At 43.7% G+C, this 16,562-nt stretch overlaps 1 protein-coding gene across 4 annotated transcripts in view; it reads left to right on the top strand.

The window, feature by feature from the left end:
• ZC3H7B (zinc finger CCCH-type containing 7B) overlaps positions 1–16,562 on the top strand; it is a 560,902-nt gene that overhangs the window by 302,646 nt on the left and 241,694 nt on the right. For all 4 annotated transcript variants that reach the window (XM_073592637.1, XM_073592638.1, XM_073592636.1 and 1 more), the window contains one exon: positions 5,968–6,035. In XM_073592637.1, the coding sequence (XP_073448738.1) occupies positions 5,968–6,035 (68 nt within the window). The remainder of the gene's footprint in view (positions 1–5,967; positions 6,036–16,562) is intronic.

Below are 16,562 nucleotides of genomic sequence, written 5' to 3'. Positions count from 1 at the left end.
GAATTAAGGGGAAAATGTTACTGTATTTAAGCACAAAAGAATGAAGAGCAAGTTTGAGGAATATCCTGAGGGGAGAAAGGGAACATGTACAGGAGAATGATGGGTACCAAAGATGGTAGAGGTAAATCCCCAGATCTAATAAAGCAAGTTAAGATTTGCTCATGGAATGTGCAGGATAGGTCTAAGAAGCAAGCAATTTTCTCTATGGCTGGTACCGGGGGATTTAAAATACACTGCCTGCAGGAGACTCACATGGTGAAAAGTACAGTCAGTGCCTTATGGCATAGGAATTATCAGGTGCAGTATCATTCCACCTATTTCTCCTTTTCAAGAGCTGTGAGTATACTGATAAATTTGGGTTTGGTTTTCTCCTGTAGTCAGAGTAAGGTAGATGAGAGTGGACGGTATATTTTTCTTTTTTGTGTAATTGAAAGCAGAGTATGTGTATTGGCCAATGTTTACATTCCTCCCCCATTTAGTATGGAAATTTTGGGTGATTTAACTAGATTTATAGCAGATATCCCAGGGGTGCCGGTTATAGTGGCAGGAGACTTTAATATGACTATGAATAACTGTATAGATTTCCACCGAGAACTACTAGCAATGGGGCACCTAGTGGCCCGCTCCTCCAATATTGTGAGGAGATAGGGTTGGTGGACGTCTGGAGGAAGTGGCATCCGGGAGTGAAACAATATTCGTGTCACTCTAGGACACGTGCTACTTTATCCAGAATTGACCTTTTGCTGGGCAATGAGAAAGCACTGAATGTATTGGAGGAGATAGTTTATGAGCCAAGAGGAATTTCGGACCACTCACCAGTAGTTTTTTTAATAAAAACTGGGACGAGCCATAGTAGAGGGGACTGGAAAGTAAATCCCTTTTGGCTCAAAATTATTGAAGATGCTGGGACTATCACAGCTAGCTTGGTGGAATTTGTAAATTTAAACTCAGGATCTGCCCTATTGGGGATAATATTGGGACTCCCTGAAGGCTTTTCTTCGGGGTGTGCTAATACAGAAAATCTCCTATGTCAAGAAACAATCACAGGTTAAAGAGATCAAAGCAAAAGAGAGGGTGAGAAGAGCCAAAATGCGGTAGGTGGCGGTCCCTACCCTAGCTAGTTATGAAAAGTGGGTAGAGAGTCAAGATGATTACAGGAAATTGGTTTTGGAGAAAGTGGAAAGGAAAAAATTATTTCAGAGATGGAAATTTTTTTTGGGAAGGAGAGCAAGTTGGGAAAACTCTGTCTCTGATAGTTAAGGCAAATTGCCCCTCAGCCACTGTACCAGCAATTGAGGATAAGGATGGGAAAATTAAAAGAGCTACCCCGGAAATAGTAAAAGAATTTAAAAAATATTTTGAAAACCTGTATAGTACACCACAAATAAATGTAGAAGGGGAAATGTGTTTTTTTTGGGGGTAAATTGAAAATAACCCCTTTATCAAAAGAGGATAGGGAAAAATTGGATGCCCCGTTGACGCTGGAAGAGTTGCAAAGGGTAGTAGCAGATATGGCAAATCAGAAAGCACCGGGTCCTGATGGCTTACCCATAGAAATATTTAAGAAGTATGGGGAAGTATTACTCCCTAAACTCATGGAGGTGCTCAACGGGGCTGCAGAGGAAAGGAAACTGCCCATATTTATGATAGAAGCCACAATAATTGTTTTACTAAAAGAGGGGAAAAACCCGCTTGACGTGATCTCATATAGGCCTATATCGCTTTTATGCCTGGACGTGAAGATCTTTGCAAAAGCCTTGGCAACAAGGTTGCATATTATAATTTCCAAAGTAATACATTCAGACCAAACCGGTTTTATACCGGATAGATCTACAAGCACAAATATAAGGCGAGTGTACCTAAACATGCAACTGCCAACAGAGAACAGCGGTAACAGAGCCAACCTTTCATTAGACGCGGCTAAAGCTTTTGATTGTCTTGAGTGGCACTATATCTGGAAGGTATTGGATGAATTTCAATTTGGCCCTAACTTTGTCCATTGGCTAAGTCTATTATATGATAGCCCAAGGGCTAAGGTTAGGGTTAACGGGGAGTGATCAGAATGGTTTCAGTTGAAGAGGGGAACAAGGCAGGGGTGTCAGTTGTCACCCCTGCTCTTTGCCCTGGCAATGGAGCCATTGGCTATTGCTTTGAGATCTGCCCAAGAGGTACAGGGTTTTAAAAGGAGGGGGGAGGAGAAAGTTGCTATGTATACTGATTACATCTTGCTGTCCCAGGGGGGATACGCAGGCTTCTCTGAAGGTAGCTATGGGGATAGTCAAGGAATTTGGTTATTTCTCTGGGCTGACAATTGGGAAAAATCTGTACTTTTGCTAATAGACCCTTCATAGATTCACTTCCGAAACAAGTATCCCAAATTAGAGTAGTAAGTCAAATGAGATATTTGGGTATTAATGTAACAAGAGACCTGGGGCAGTATATAACAGGAAATGTGGTTCCACTTATGAAGAAATTAAAACAGAAAAGCAGGGTGTGGGGCCGTCTCCCTCTCTCGGTCGCCGGGCGTTGCAACTTAATTAAGATGGTATGGTTGCCACAAATTTTATATGTAATACATAACTCTCCAGTGTGGATTCCTAAACACTGGCTTAAAAAAATGCAGTGTGTTTAGAGAGTTAATTTGGAAAAACGGGGTGGCAGGGATCCATTTGCAGGCGTTGCGGCGGCCGAGGGAGGTGGGGGGCATGGCACTGCCGGATCCAAGGTGCTATTTCCTTGCGACTCAAATGCAGTATATGGGAGGTAGCAATAGGCCAGGAGAAAGAGGAGCAGGGTATAACGTACTGCTGAATGATACTAGCCATGACACGATAATAGAGGCGGTTGAGGCAGACTCTTTCGGCTCCAATTCACTCACTCAGCTAATGGTTAAAAGTTGGGAGTCCATCAAGAACGCATTAGGCTACGTTGGCTTCTCAGAGTTTTTCCCATTATGGGATAATAAAAACTTAAAAGAACTTAAAGTAATTGGGAAAATAGAGGAATGGGACCGGCGGGGTATTCACTGCCTGGCACAGCTGTATAAGGCAGGTAGGTTAAAGTCATTCCAGGAGAATCCAGCGGAAGGGTAGGTTCCCAACCGATCATTTTATAGGTACCTGCAAATCAGGCATGCCCTAGATGCACAATTTAGTGGGAAGGAGCCAGAGCGGTGTGAAATGCCCTCTTAGGAAATTGGTCAATGCTAGTACTTCTAAGGGATTAATTTCTGATATGTACGGGAGTTTAAACATGACTGTTCAGGAAGTATTGGTGGAACCTAAAAATAGGATTAAATGGGAGGGCGATGTTGGGCCAATATCGGACGAACAATGGAAATATGTTCTGGCATCAGGGCCCAGGATCTCCCTCTCTCCCTCACAGATTATCTCTCATTTGTATTTGATACACAGGTCATATTACACACCCTTGAAGCTGTATATGTTTGGAAAGAAGCCTGATGCTGTATGTCAAAGGTGTGGAGAGGGGAGGGGTGACTTGGTACACATGTTTTGGCGATGTCCCAGGTTGCACAGGTATTGGAAGGGTTTAATTGAAAAAATAAATTCTGTGTTTGGGATGTCGCTGGGTATGGAGGCCAGGACCTGTCTTATGGGCCTGATGGAGGAAAATGGTATATTAATAGACACGCAGACTGCAATAATTAGATGTTTGTTTCAAGGTAAAAAACTTATTGCATGGAAGTGGTAGGCAAAAGATCCCCGACGGTAGTAGAATAGTTGAAAGAGGTAAAGGAGGTGATTGGAAAGGAGAAGTATACTTACAAGAAGAGGGGTAATAATAAGAGATTTGAAAAAAATATGGAGGTTATGGTTGGCATCAGAATACGTCAGTTAAAGTTGGTTGGGATGGTAGATGTAGTGTGAAGAAAGGTTGGTGTGTGTGGGTTGGAAGGGGAGTTGTGTGAGGAGGGGGTTGGGGGACGGAGGGGAGAGGGCTGAGGAGTTAAAAAGGGGTAAAAATTAGAATATTTATAGGTGTTTTTGTCATTTGTAAACTTCTTAGAGGGACAAGTGGCGTTCAGCCACACGAGATAAAATATAATTAAATAAAAAGATTGCAGTTGAACCCTCTTATTTAATTACTGTAATGCAGTCAGGCTGCTGCATATAGAGCAATAAGCTGCTCTTCCATTTTTTAAGTTTCTTTTGGGAGGATTCAAATTCTTTGTGCTGGCACCACTTGGAGAATGAGACTGCTGCTGTCACACAAAAGCAGTGGTCTGAGTTTCCAGTAGTCCGACATGTCCCCCTGCACACTTCTCCAATTTTCAATACTTTAGCTTCCTGAGTAGCATTATTTATTTTGATTGCTGTGGATTCCTGTGGCTAGATTCACAGGTAGATGTGAATAGTTGCAGTTGTTCAGCCTGTACAGACCAAAGAGCAGCTGTTGGTGACATAATTCACCCAGGTAAGCTCTCTTATCAGATTATCTGGAGTGACCATCTGAAGTGGGGAGGCAGCAAGGAAGTGTGGATTTGTGGGGGTGATTGGCTAGCAAGAGAAGTGTCGGGATGCTGTGTGGGTTGGAGCACTCTCCTCCTGTGCAGTGCAGGCTGAGCTCCCCAAACATGCGGGGCGGTATCCATCTTCTCCTCCTCCTCTAGTCTATTGACATCTGTTACACGATTGGAGATTTGTGGATGTTTAACCCTGTGAGGGTTGATGCTGTTGTTGTCGAGCATGCGAGTGCAAGGCATCTTTATCTGGTGAGTGCATATCCAGAGGGGTGTGGAATCACCAAGTGGACTTGGTGTGGTGGAAGAACCCAAGTGTCCTTGGCGCAGTGGTGGGACCATAAGTGTGGGTGTACGGATCTTGTTGGACCGTCAGATTTTCATTATGGGGTATTATTTGTAGAATTTTGAGGGAAATAATGAATTTAACCCATTTTGGAATAAGGCTGTAACAGCAAAATGTGGAAAAAGTGAAGCACTATAGGTACTTTTCAGATGTACTGTAGATGAACCAGCTTTTCGTTCCACTATTCCTCAGTGGTTTAGACGTTTCATTATTTAAGTTTATGGTCTCAGGGATTGGGTGCCACCCTCTCCTGTCAAGGCAAATGCTACTAAATCTGTAAGTGCCTCTTGGGCTGTCAAACATCAGGATACTTTTAATCAGATTTGCAAGACTGTTACCTGATCATCTGTTCATACATTCTCCACGTTTTACCAGGTGTATGGTCAGACTTCATCTGATGCTATTGTCAGGCAAAAGGTCCTCTAGGCAGTTCTGTCTACTTTAGTTAGTCCCCAGTTTAGATGTTTTTTGTGGACCTGTTAGCATTTTGTTTGCTGTTGCCCACCCCTCAGTTGGGCTGCGATTGGTCATCCCAAAAGTACAAGACTTCCTGTGTCCCTCAATGAACGAGAAAGAGAAAAGGGTTTTTTTACACACCATAAATTCCTTTCATTGAAATATGTTGAGGGGCGCAGTTCCCACCACTCGGTTTATGATCATGCACTTGGTACTGCATTGCCACAAAACCAAAGCTTGCTGGCAGTAGAAAGGGTTATAGAGAGCTGGCTTACTATTTTTTTGTTTGCCAGTGTCAAATCCTCTTTTAGGCAGTAGTATAACTTGAAAGTACAAGCCTTCTGTGTCCATCAGAATACCCCAAGAAAAGGATTTTATGGTTACTACGAATATCCTATTTTACAGCAAGTACAGAAACCATATTCACTTAGTCATGACTGGTTCACTTTGACTTACATGCATAACTAAAAAAAAATATTTAGTTTTCTTTTAACAAAACAGCTGGACCAAAATTATTTCCATGATGTTTTCTGCATTGATCTTGTATGGTCTCTCCCTGAACATATTTTGTAAAGTTCCAATTCCATGTTCTAAACGTTTTTTCCGTATCTGTAATTTGTAATAGCTTTTTTATTTTTTTGCATCTGTAGCTCATTCATAAACTGTGTTGTCTTTTCTTATCCAGGTGTCATTCAAGAAGAGATTGTGCTTGAATCTGAGCGCATGTGGAAGGTTCCTGAGAGAAAAACCAAGGTATATTTTCTGTGAAAATACATTGTACTGTCAGAGCTAAAATTAAAATGAAAGTGTGTCAAGGCACAGGGTGGAGATGGCCTGTTTGAAAGGTATATAAGCATTTAAATGGCATACAAATACTCAATATTGTGTCAAAGCTATGATTAAAGCAAAAACTGTTTTGATTGCAGTGTAGTATTTTTTCTCAAAGTGGGTTGTGATATAGACGTATTTGTTCATGCATAATAAAGTAAACCTGTACTGACCAGATTAAGAGCTGACATTGCTGATCTCTGCCTGGTTTTCTCTGATCTTAGTCTTTTCTTTGACCCAGACAGCAAAGGATATCAGAGTGAAGTAAGCACTTAGGATGATTTTTAACACACTTTTTTGCATAATTTGTTAGTGTCTCAAAAGGTAATAAAGCCAATTATGGTGCGCACACAGACCTAAAAAATGACCGACTGTGATTTGGACACAGCTGGTCACATGGTAAAGAGCCATTTTCATTGGTGATCACGGCCTTTGTGACGGATTGCCAAACAGTACATTGTTTACTGGGCCTTCGGGTTTGGCACATTGCAATTGGATTGACAGATTGTTGGGTGGGGCTGTGGAGGACCCAGCTGTCATGGAACATATTGGTATCAATGACAAAATTAGATGAAGATGGAGAGTCCTAAAAAAATTATTTCAGGGCCTTAAGTGCAATATTAAAGAAAAGGGCCTCTTATCCAGTATTCTCAGAAATATTGCATGTGCCTTGAGCCACACCAGAGAGTTAGCAGGAGCTTAGGAAACATAATAAGTGACTGAGCAACTGGTGCAGGAAGGAAGGTTTTGGGTTAATGGAGAACTGGGCCTTCTTTTTGGTCGGTTATTGGCTCTGTAACAGGGATGGACTGCACCTAAACTGGGGGGGTGCAGCTCTGCTGAGGGCAATGATGGCCCAAAGGTTGGAGGTACTTTTAAATAGCTGTAGCTGGCAGTGAGCAAAGGTCATAGTGTGTTACCGGAGGCAACATTGGTAGTGTAACTAGAATACCTAAAACCAAGACATGTACAGAATCTTACAAAAGTGAGTACGACCCTCACATTTTTGTAAATATTTTATTATCTTTTCATTTGACAACACTAAAGAAATTACTTTGCTACAATGTAAAGTAGTGAGTGTACGGCATGTATAACCGTGTACATTTGCTGTCCCCTCAAAATAACACAACACTAACAAGGGAGTATATCCTCGGCAGGGGGCGTGACCGGATGGATGGGTGTGTGCAGCGCTGTGTGATGGAGTGAGTGTGTGAACGCAGGGACGCTGTGTGGCTCTCCCCACCCCCCGCTACACATCTCTGGCTAGTTGAGCGCTCTCCTAGGGCATATCCCTGAGCACACCTGGGCCTGGATGAAAGTCGTCAGAAGGTGAAGAGAAAGCCCTGGACATTCAAACTATCTTCCAGCCTTCTCCTTAACTCCCCTGCCCTAGGCGGGCTGTGGGAGCCAAAGAACCTGCAGGTGTGTCGTCAAATCCCCGCCCACCAACGGAGCTCCGAGACAGCGGACCGAGCAGACCGAGCGTGTGAGAGGCGACCGGCCGCATTCGGTTTTACCCGGGAGGAGTGTGTCACCTAAAGACCCGAAGGCGGTGGGGTACAGTAAGTGGCCTTGTGCACACAAATTTACTTCTCAACACAGGTAATATCCAGTATAATCATGATAAGGGGAAGATTTCTCCTGTGAAGCCCGGGTTGCTTTCTATCTCTTATGCTGCTCTCCTTCCCAGCTGTGCGGACTGCTTGATATTGCCCCAGGAGGGGAAAATGTTTTTTACACACTCCAGCTACTCTGCTTAATGTGGGACTGGTATGGAGGTGGAGTAGGAACTGTGGGAGGACTACGTGGGGTGGCCAGTACTAATAGGGTGATTTGAATCTTGGGGTGGAGTTACCCCCCACATACTACCCTGTGCATATGCTAACTGAAGGGTAATCCAGTTGGCGGCACCTTTTTCATATGCTATACAGCGTGGGCCATTCAGCTGGACTCATAACTCGGTGTAATTGGTGTTTTTTTTTTTTTTTTCTCTTGTTTCCTTCTTTTATTTATTTATTTATTTATTTATTTTTTTCTCCCCTGCTCCTTATACTCCACTTATATAAGCACTGTGCTGGCTAGTAGTTGTGAGGAAAGGAGCGTACAATGCAGAACCTACGTTCTGCCAAAGATCAAAACCTGCAGCTTTCAGTAGAGGTGTCAGCAGCAGCAAAGTTAGAGCAATATGCTCACGCTCCAGCTGTCACAATCAAAAACAAACCAGGGGGGGGGCACCTGATAGGAAAAGCCAGGGTCAACAGCAGGTACTGCCATCAGGGGCTACTCAAGCGGCCCATTCATCCAAAACGCACAATACAAAAGGACTGGGGTTACGTGATCAAAATATAAATGTAAATATGGAAGTTAGTACCGATTCAAACTAGGGAAAGAACCAACTCTTACAGACGTATTTATGGCAGTGGGGGTGTGTAACTCCTCGCTTAAAGAACTTTGTGAGCAGATGAGGGGAGTAAAAGCGGACCTGTTGTTGGTCAGGCAAGACCTACAGAAAACTGCTGAGAGAACAACAGCTCTGGAAGAAAGAGTAGGGCTGCTGGACGATGACATGTCCCCATTGATTAAGGAAATGAAATGGTTAAAGGAGCAGATATCCAAACAAGCTTCCAAATTAGACGAAATGGAGAATAGGAGCCGAAGGGATAATGTGAGGCTGGTGGGACTACCTGAAAAAAGCGAGGGCATTGACCCGCCAGAATTCATAGAAAAGTGGTTGGTAGAATTATTTGGAAGAGAATCATTTTCAGCATCCTTTTCAGTAGTAAGGGCCCATAGGGTCCCCTTTAGGGCTCCCCCAGCAGGGGGCTTCCCCAGACCTTTACTTATAAGTTTTCTTAATTATAGAGACAAAGTGGTGTTGCTCCGTAAAATAAGGGAGGCAGGAAATGTCCTCTTTAAAGGGGCTAGAGTATCTTTTTATGCGGATTTTTCTCCAGACCTGCAGAAGTGAAGGGCAGCGTTTATTCAATCAAAACGCACCTTACAAAAATTTAACCTTTCTTATGCCCTCCTCTATCCGGCAAAGCTACGGGTATCAGCTTTGGGAGACACCCTGTTCTTTGATTCTCCTGCTGGTGTGGAGAAATGGCTCGAGGAGAACAGAGAAAAACTTTCAAGCTCAGCATAGAGTGACGTGATAAGACTTGGGATATACTGGCTTTTTGGGGTGGGGGGGGGGTTAGGGACACACAGGTGCCTGTTGGGGGGGGGGTGTTGAATGGGAGAGGAGTATAGGAGGCAGTGTATGGAACTAGATGGAGTTAGTTGGGTAATGGTCACGGTTAACCCCCAGGGGGTTCACCTAGATAGATAGGTGGTGGGGGGGTAGGAGGGGGTCTGGGTAGGGGGGGTTGGGGAGGTGGGAGGGGTAGAATGATTGGTAAAATGTTCACAGGAAATATATACACCTTTGGAAAACACACAGGTCGGTTCCAGGGTCTCACACTTAGATATAATGACAGGAAACTGGCTCTTAAATTATTATTCGTAAAACACATATGCTTACTATTCACGTTTATATTAAGGTAGTGCGGATGTGGATTTTCCACACCTTTTTTGTTTGCTCTTTAGTTTCACTAGCGTTTGAAAGGTTAAAGGTGACAGGTTCCCCACTGGATATGTCTACACATGGGGGCTGTAAGGCGCAAAATAATTTGTATAGTAACTAGGTCAGTTGTAGGTAGAGGTACCTGCCTGGGCTCCTCTTCCCATTCCTTTTTTTTTGTTGTTCCTTTTTTTTTTCTTTCTTTCTTGTTTTTCTCTTTTTTTTCCCCAGTTATATTTCTAAATAACTATGATGCAGGCCGGAACAGTGAAAATAGGATCTTGGAATGTTAGGGGTTTAGGGACACCGCTCAAAAGGCTGGCAGTGCTCTCTGTGATGGAGAACTATGGGGTAGACCTGGTTTGCCTGCAGGAAACTCACCTTACCAAGGATACAACCCAGCATATGCAGTCTCATAAATTTCAACGTCAATTCCATGCGGTCCATTCTTTATATAGTAGAGGGGTGAGTGTCCTGGTGAAAACGGGGGTGAAATTTTCCTGCAGGCAATCCAGGATAGATGAAATGGGCCGTTATATTTTCTTATTATGCTCTATTGACAATGTTATGTATGTACTGGCAAACATTTATATTCCACCCCCTTTTAATTTAGATGTTATGCTTAAATTGAATGAATTTCTGTTAGATAAAAAGGAGTTTCCGGTTATAGCAGTTGGGGATTATAATGAGGTCCTAGATAGAAGGTCGGACCGCTTTCCAGTGAGAACCCTCTCAGAGTATGCTGCAAAGAGCCGTTTGAGTCAGTTTTTGGAGGAAGTGGGGTTGGTGGACCTGTGGAGGGTGCGTAACCCGGGGGTGTTACAATATTCCTGCAGCTCAGTATCATATTCAGCGCTCTCGAGGATAGATCTGGCCCTGGGGAACGATAGAGCACTTCAGCTATCAGGCAATATTCTTTATGGGCCAAGAGGGGTCTCGGACCACTCCCCCACTCCTTCCCTCTCTGAGGGAGTTTGTAGATTTCAATCAGGGTACAGTGCCATCCACTGTGCTATGGGACGCTCTTAAGGCTTTTTTTAGGGGGGTCTTAATACAGCAGATGGGCAAATTTAATAAAGAAGCTAGAAGGGAGGAAGAGAACTCACTAAGGGAAGCACTAGAGGCTGAAAATAACTTCATTAGTAACCCTACCCCTGAGAAGGAAAAGGTATGGCAAGAGAAACAAGTGTATAAACAGGTTACCATGCAGAAGGCAGAGACTAGGGGGTTACTCCAACGTCGGGTATCTCTGGTGGAGGGAGAGAGGGTGGGAAGAGTGTTGGCACAGTTGGTGAAATCCAATACAGCCCCGCCAACGGTTCTTGCTATTAGAGTACAGAGTGGAGATATTCTTTCAAGCCCCTCAAAAATAGTGCAAACCTTTAGGGATTATTATAAAAAACTGTATACCTCCCAGAAAAAAGGTAAATATGAAGTGATGGAGGACTTCCTGGGGAAGTTGTCGATCCCGAGGTTGTCGCAAGAGGAAAAGGAGTTATTAGAATCCCCAATAACAATTGCTGAATTACAACAAGCAATTGGAAGTATGGCATGCCTTAAGTCGCCGGGTCCCGACGGAATTCCAATCGAGGCCTACAGGCACTTTGGGGAAGTGTTAATCCCTGCATTGCTGCAAACACTGGGGGACGCATTTGATGGGGGCCGATTGCCGGCATCAATGCTAGAAGCAACAATTATAGTGCTGCAGAAGGAGGGGAAAGATCCCCTAGATGTGGCTGTATATAGGCCAATTTCCTTACTAGGTACAGATGCTAAAATCCTGGCCAAAGTCCTGGCTGCCAGATTGAATGGTGTTATTCATAAATTAATACATGAAGACCAGGCGGGATTCATGGCCAATAGATCTACAAGTTTGAACATCAGAAGGGCCTTCTTAACCTTACAGTCCCCCATGGAGAATGAGGGCTCAAGAGCCTTATTAACCTTAGATGTTTCCAAGGCTTTCGATAGTGTGGAATGGGGCTATATGTGGCACTTGTTGGGGAAATTTGGGTTTGGTCCCTCCTTCATAGGTTGTATTAAAATGCTTTATAACAACCCTAAGGCAAGAGTTAAAATAAACAATGAGTTTTCAGACTGGTTTGAGCTGGAGAGGGGGACGAGACAGGGGTGTCCACTCTCCCCTTTGCTTTTTGCACTGGCGATGGAGCCCCTGGCTATCTCCATTAGAGAAAGCCATGAGATAATAGGTTTCCAGAGGAGGTCGGGTGAAGAAAGAATTGCGCTGTGCACGGATGACATTTTGTTATTCTTGGGAGATATCAGGAACTCAGTACCGGGGGCAATGAGAATAGTGGAGGAATTTGGTAGCTTCCCTGGGTTGGAAATAAATTGGGGGAAATCCGAGTTCCTACCGTTGGACCCACTAGGAGCGCCAACAGTACACGGACTGCCTCAGGTGGCAGTGGTGGAAGCATTGAAGTATTTGGGAATTGTCCTCACGAAGGACCTCAATCAATACATCAGTAAAAACCTGGTTCCTCTCGTCAAAATTTAAACAAAAGATAGGCATATGGAGACGTCTCCCTTTGTCAGTAGCAGGAAGATGCAGCCTTATAAAGATGATTTGGATGCCTCAACTACTGTACGTCCTGCATAACTCCCCAGTGTGGATTTGTAAGAGCTGGTTTAAAAGAATTGAGGCTCTGTTCAGGGAACTGATATGGAAAGGGGGACAGGCCAGGATACGGCTTCAAGTACTCCGGCTCCCCAGTCAGGAGGGGGGGTTGGCTCTTCCCCACCCAGAGCGTTATTTTCTTGCAACCCAGCTGCAGCAATTAATGGGGTGTGGGTCCCCGGAGGGTGGTACTCCGAATGGTAGATTAATACTGACAAGTGCTCGCCATAATACGCTAATCGAGGCCTTGGAGGCAGACATGTTTCATCATGAATCCCCAACAATTTAAATTGTTAACTAAGCTCTGGAAATCTGTTAAGAAATTAATGAGGCGAGGGGTTTACAGACTACACCCCTATCTGGAATAACCGCAACTTACAGGAAATTCTAAAAATCGGAAAAGCTAGAGTGTGGGAGGCCTTTGGGATTAAAACGCTAAGACAGCTGTACTTAGGTAATACTCTTAAAAAATTCCCTGAGTTGGTCAGGGAATTTAAGATTCCACAGAGTTCCCTTTTTCTGTACGGCCAGATGGAACATGCCCTCAGGGCCCAATTTGGAGATCAGCCTCCGAGATGGGAGGGAATGCCCTTTTTTCGAAATATACTCCAGGTAGTCCCCACTAAGGGGCTAATATCCAAAATCTATGACCAATTAAGTAATTCAGAGAATAGTAGGGGGGTATTACAGAGGGTAAGAGCTAAATGGGAAGAGGATTTGGGGGTAATACCCCAGGAACAATGGAAGAGGATACTTGAGATGGGGTCCCTGGTGTCAGTGTCCCCCTCACAGAAGATATCGCATCTGTTGCTGCTTAACAGAGCTTACTATACTCCGAAACGGCTGTTTAGGTTCGGTAGAAGATCTAACGATAGTTGCCCCAGATGTCGGGAGTCTGGGGATCTTATCCACATGCTATGAAGGTGCCCCAAGCTGGTCCGTTACTGGGAGGGGGTGACTAGTAGCCTGGAAGATATTTTTGGTACCTTAGTGAAAAGGGAGGCAGTGGAATGCATCTTGGGATATAGAAGGGTAGAGGGGGAGAGGAGGAGTACTACACTGGCAATTTTGAGAGGTCTGTTTCAGGCTAGGAAATTGATAATGCTAAGGTGGCTATCAAAGGACCCCCCAACTGTGAAAGATTGGATAGGTACACTTAGTGACTCCCTGAGCAGGGAAAGAGTGGAGTACATTAAGAGAGGAAATCTCCAGGAATTCGATAGAATGTGGAAGCCGTGGGAGGAAAAGGTGGGTTGCCTAAGGGGAAAGTTTGGAGAGCAGCAGTGTGGGCCATAGCTACAGCAGGACAAATCTGATAGGAATAATAGAATTTTTTGGTTAGTACTGGGGGAGTTAGGGTTGGTGGAGACTCGTCATAGTAGATAATAGTAGAATTCATTAAATCTTGTGGTTGGGTAGGATCCTGCATAGAGGGGGTAGGGGGAAGGAAGGAAGGAGGGAGGGTGGGATTGGGGGTATGGGAGGGTCGGGGGGTTATTATGCCCACTCAACAGTTGCCACTGGCGTTAACAGTGGGCGGTGGGTGTGGGGAGCTCACTAGTCCAGCTTTTTCTGTGTGGTTTTCCTTTTTTTTTTTTTTTCTCTTTTCCTTTTTTTTTCTTTTGTCTCTCTCATTAGGGCCTTTCGGTCAGGGTAAAATAAGGTATGGGTACCATTGCGGGATTGTGCTGAGATGGCTGGGCAGCTGGGAATAAGTAACTAGGAATTTTTTAAGTAAGATACTTAATAAACTTATATAAAATGTTTGTATATATCTTGTTAATTTAAAGTAAAAGGAAAGGAAATCCACAATGATGTGAAGCTAAGCGGGCGATAGCTATGAACATTATGCTGATTATGCCCACTAGTGGTGATTGCTGATGTGGAAAAAAAAAAAATAACACAACACACATCCATTAATGTCTAATCCGCTGGCAACAAAAGTGAATACACCCCCAAGTAAAAATGTCCAAATTGGGCCTAATTAGCCATTTTCCCTCCTTGCTGTCATGTGACTCGTTACTGTTTCAAGGTCTCAGGTGTGAATGGGGAGCAGGTGTGTTAAATTTGGTGTTATTGCTCTCATTCTCTTATACTGGTCACTGGAAGTTCAACATGGCACCTCATGGCAAAGTACTCTGAGGATCAGAAAAAAAGGAATCGTTGATCTACATAAAGATGGCCTAGGCTTTAAGAACATTGCCAAGACCCTGAAACTGAGCTGCAGCACGATGGCCAAGACAATACAGCAGTTTAACAGGACAGGTTCCTTTCAGAACAGGCCTCGCCATGGTCGACCAAAGAAGTTACGTTCACTTGCTCAGCATGAAATCCACAGGTTGTCTTTGAGAAATAGACGCATGAGTGCTGCCAGCATTTCTGTAGAGGTTGAAGGGGTGGGGGGTCAGCCTGTCAGTGCTCAGACCAGACACCGCACACTGCATCAAATTGGTCTGCATGGCTGTCGTCCCAGAAGGAAGCCTTTTCTAAAGGTGATGCGCATGATGATATTGTTTTTTTAAATAAAAAGTCACAAATACTTGAGAGCTCTCTTCTCTCCCCCCTTTCACTTGTAAATCTATACTGAGCTCCAAAAAAGGCTCAGGAGCACCGTGTTGTACACCTTTAGAAGATTTCCTTCTATCAGGACATTTGGGTGGATGCTAGCAGCAACCTGGATTTGGAGGTGTGGTGGCCAGTCTGTGAACTTCAGGAAATACCCCATTGCTGTGTTTGACTCTCTGTAATAGGGATCAACAGAGTCTGGTAAATGTGCGCTGTGCATCTGTATGTTGGTGGAAAGGACAACACTTGTCTTCACTTTTGGTGGATGAATATCACATTCTTACCGGATTTAATTTGGAATTATTCTATGGATTGTTATAATCACTTTTAAAGGAGGCACTGAGTGTTTTTGGGTTTCTATTGACACCATCCACATCCCGGTGGTGATATTTTTAGGATACTTTTAAGTTATTTATTTCATGCCAGTTTTTTGTCTTTCACATTATAAATTGTGAGCGCGGTTTCTAATCTATTTTAAATTGGCAGCTCCTTTAACACATTTCACGGGTTTTCAAATATTTGATTCCACATAAATCGTCACCCCCTTTGGTTAAAGGTTACCATTTGCGCAGGTGTAGGAACCCTTTAGGTCCTATATTCATTGCGTATATCATAGGAAATGTGGGTAATGCAAGAACACTAAATTTTAAAAAAGCCAACTTTACTAAACTGCAATCCATACTACATGACATTAAATTCTGGGTGGGTAAAATCCGAACGGCTAAATTCTGAAGTAAAAAATGCATATTAACATGAAAAAACTGTCCTTTAAAAAAATATAAGGCAGAGTGGTCACCTTTGGAAGTCCAACACTACAAAGAATGCAAGAGTGTGATCAGGGCAGCTAAAATTGATTATGAGAAATGCATAGTGAATAGTAAAAAAAAGAAATCACACAAAATATTCTAAATATATTCCAAGTAAAAAGGCAAGGTCAGAACATATTGGTCCCATAAAGGATAATCAGGGGAAGTTGGTTACAAGTGAAGGCAACTGTAATAAATGTTTCTCCTCAGTTTTTATAACAGTAAAGAATGGGTATAATAATCAAGACTGTATTGTTAGTAACACAGCACAAAATATGCCCTTGTGGCTAACAGAACCCAGTGTTCTAAAAAGACTTGAAAAAGCCAAGGCTCGTTTGGCTGTACTTCTCCTGTGACCTGTTTTCAGCAGAAAGTGGGAAGAAGTCACAGAGCCGGTCCAGGCTCAGGCAAGATCACAACAATGGAGTCTGGACCCGCCCACATGCCTGGACCCGCACCCAGCTCAGCCTCTGAGAGACTGTGCCAGCCGTTCCCGCCCCCCCAGCGCTCGCTCGGGGGGCTGAGCAGAGAGCTGGTGACTGACAGTCACCAGCTCTCTGCTCACAGAGCTGTTCTCAGAGTTAGGACCAATGCTGCATCCACCTAGGTAAGTATGATTCTAAAAAACAAATCCCATACATCTCTTTTTAATGTGAATAAATCACCAGGACCAGATGACTTACACCTACTCACAGAGCTTAGCCATGTTATAGCCAGAGCAATATTTCTAATCTTTGAGGACAGCTTGGTGACTGGAATAGTACCAGCTGATTGGTAAAAAGCTTACGTGGTACCAATATTCAAAAAGGGCCACGATATATACCTGTAAACTACAGACCAGTCAGCCTAACATCAATAGGTATGTAGACTATTGGAGGGGA

The sequence above is a fragment of the Aquarana catesbeiana genome, linkage group LG07 (assembly GCF_042186555.1).
Source record: "Aquarana catesbeiana isolate 2022-GZ linkage group LG07, ASM4218655v1, whole genome shotgun sequence".
Lineage (NCBI taxonomy): Eukaryota > Metazoa > Chordata > Amphibia > Anura > Ranidae > Aquarana > Aquarana catesbeiana.
This window is presented reverse-complemented; position numbering and strand designations above follow the sequence as displayed.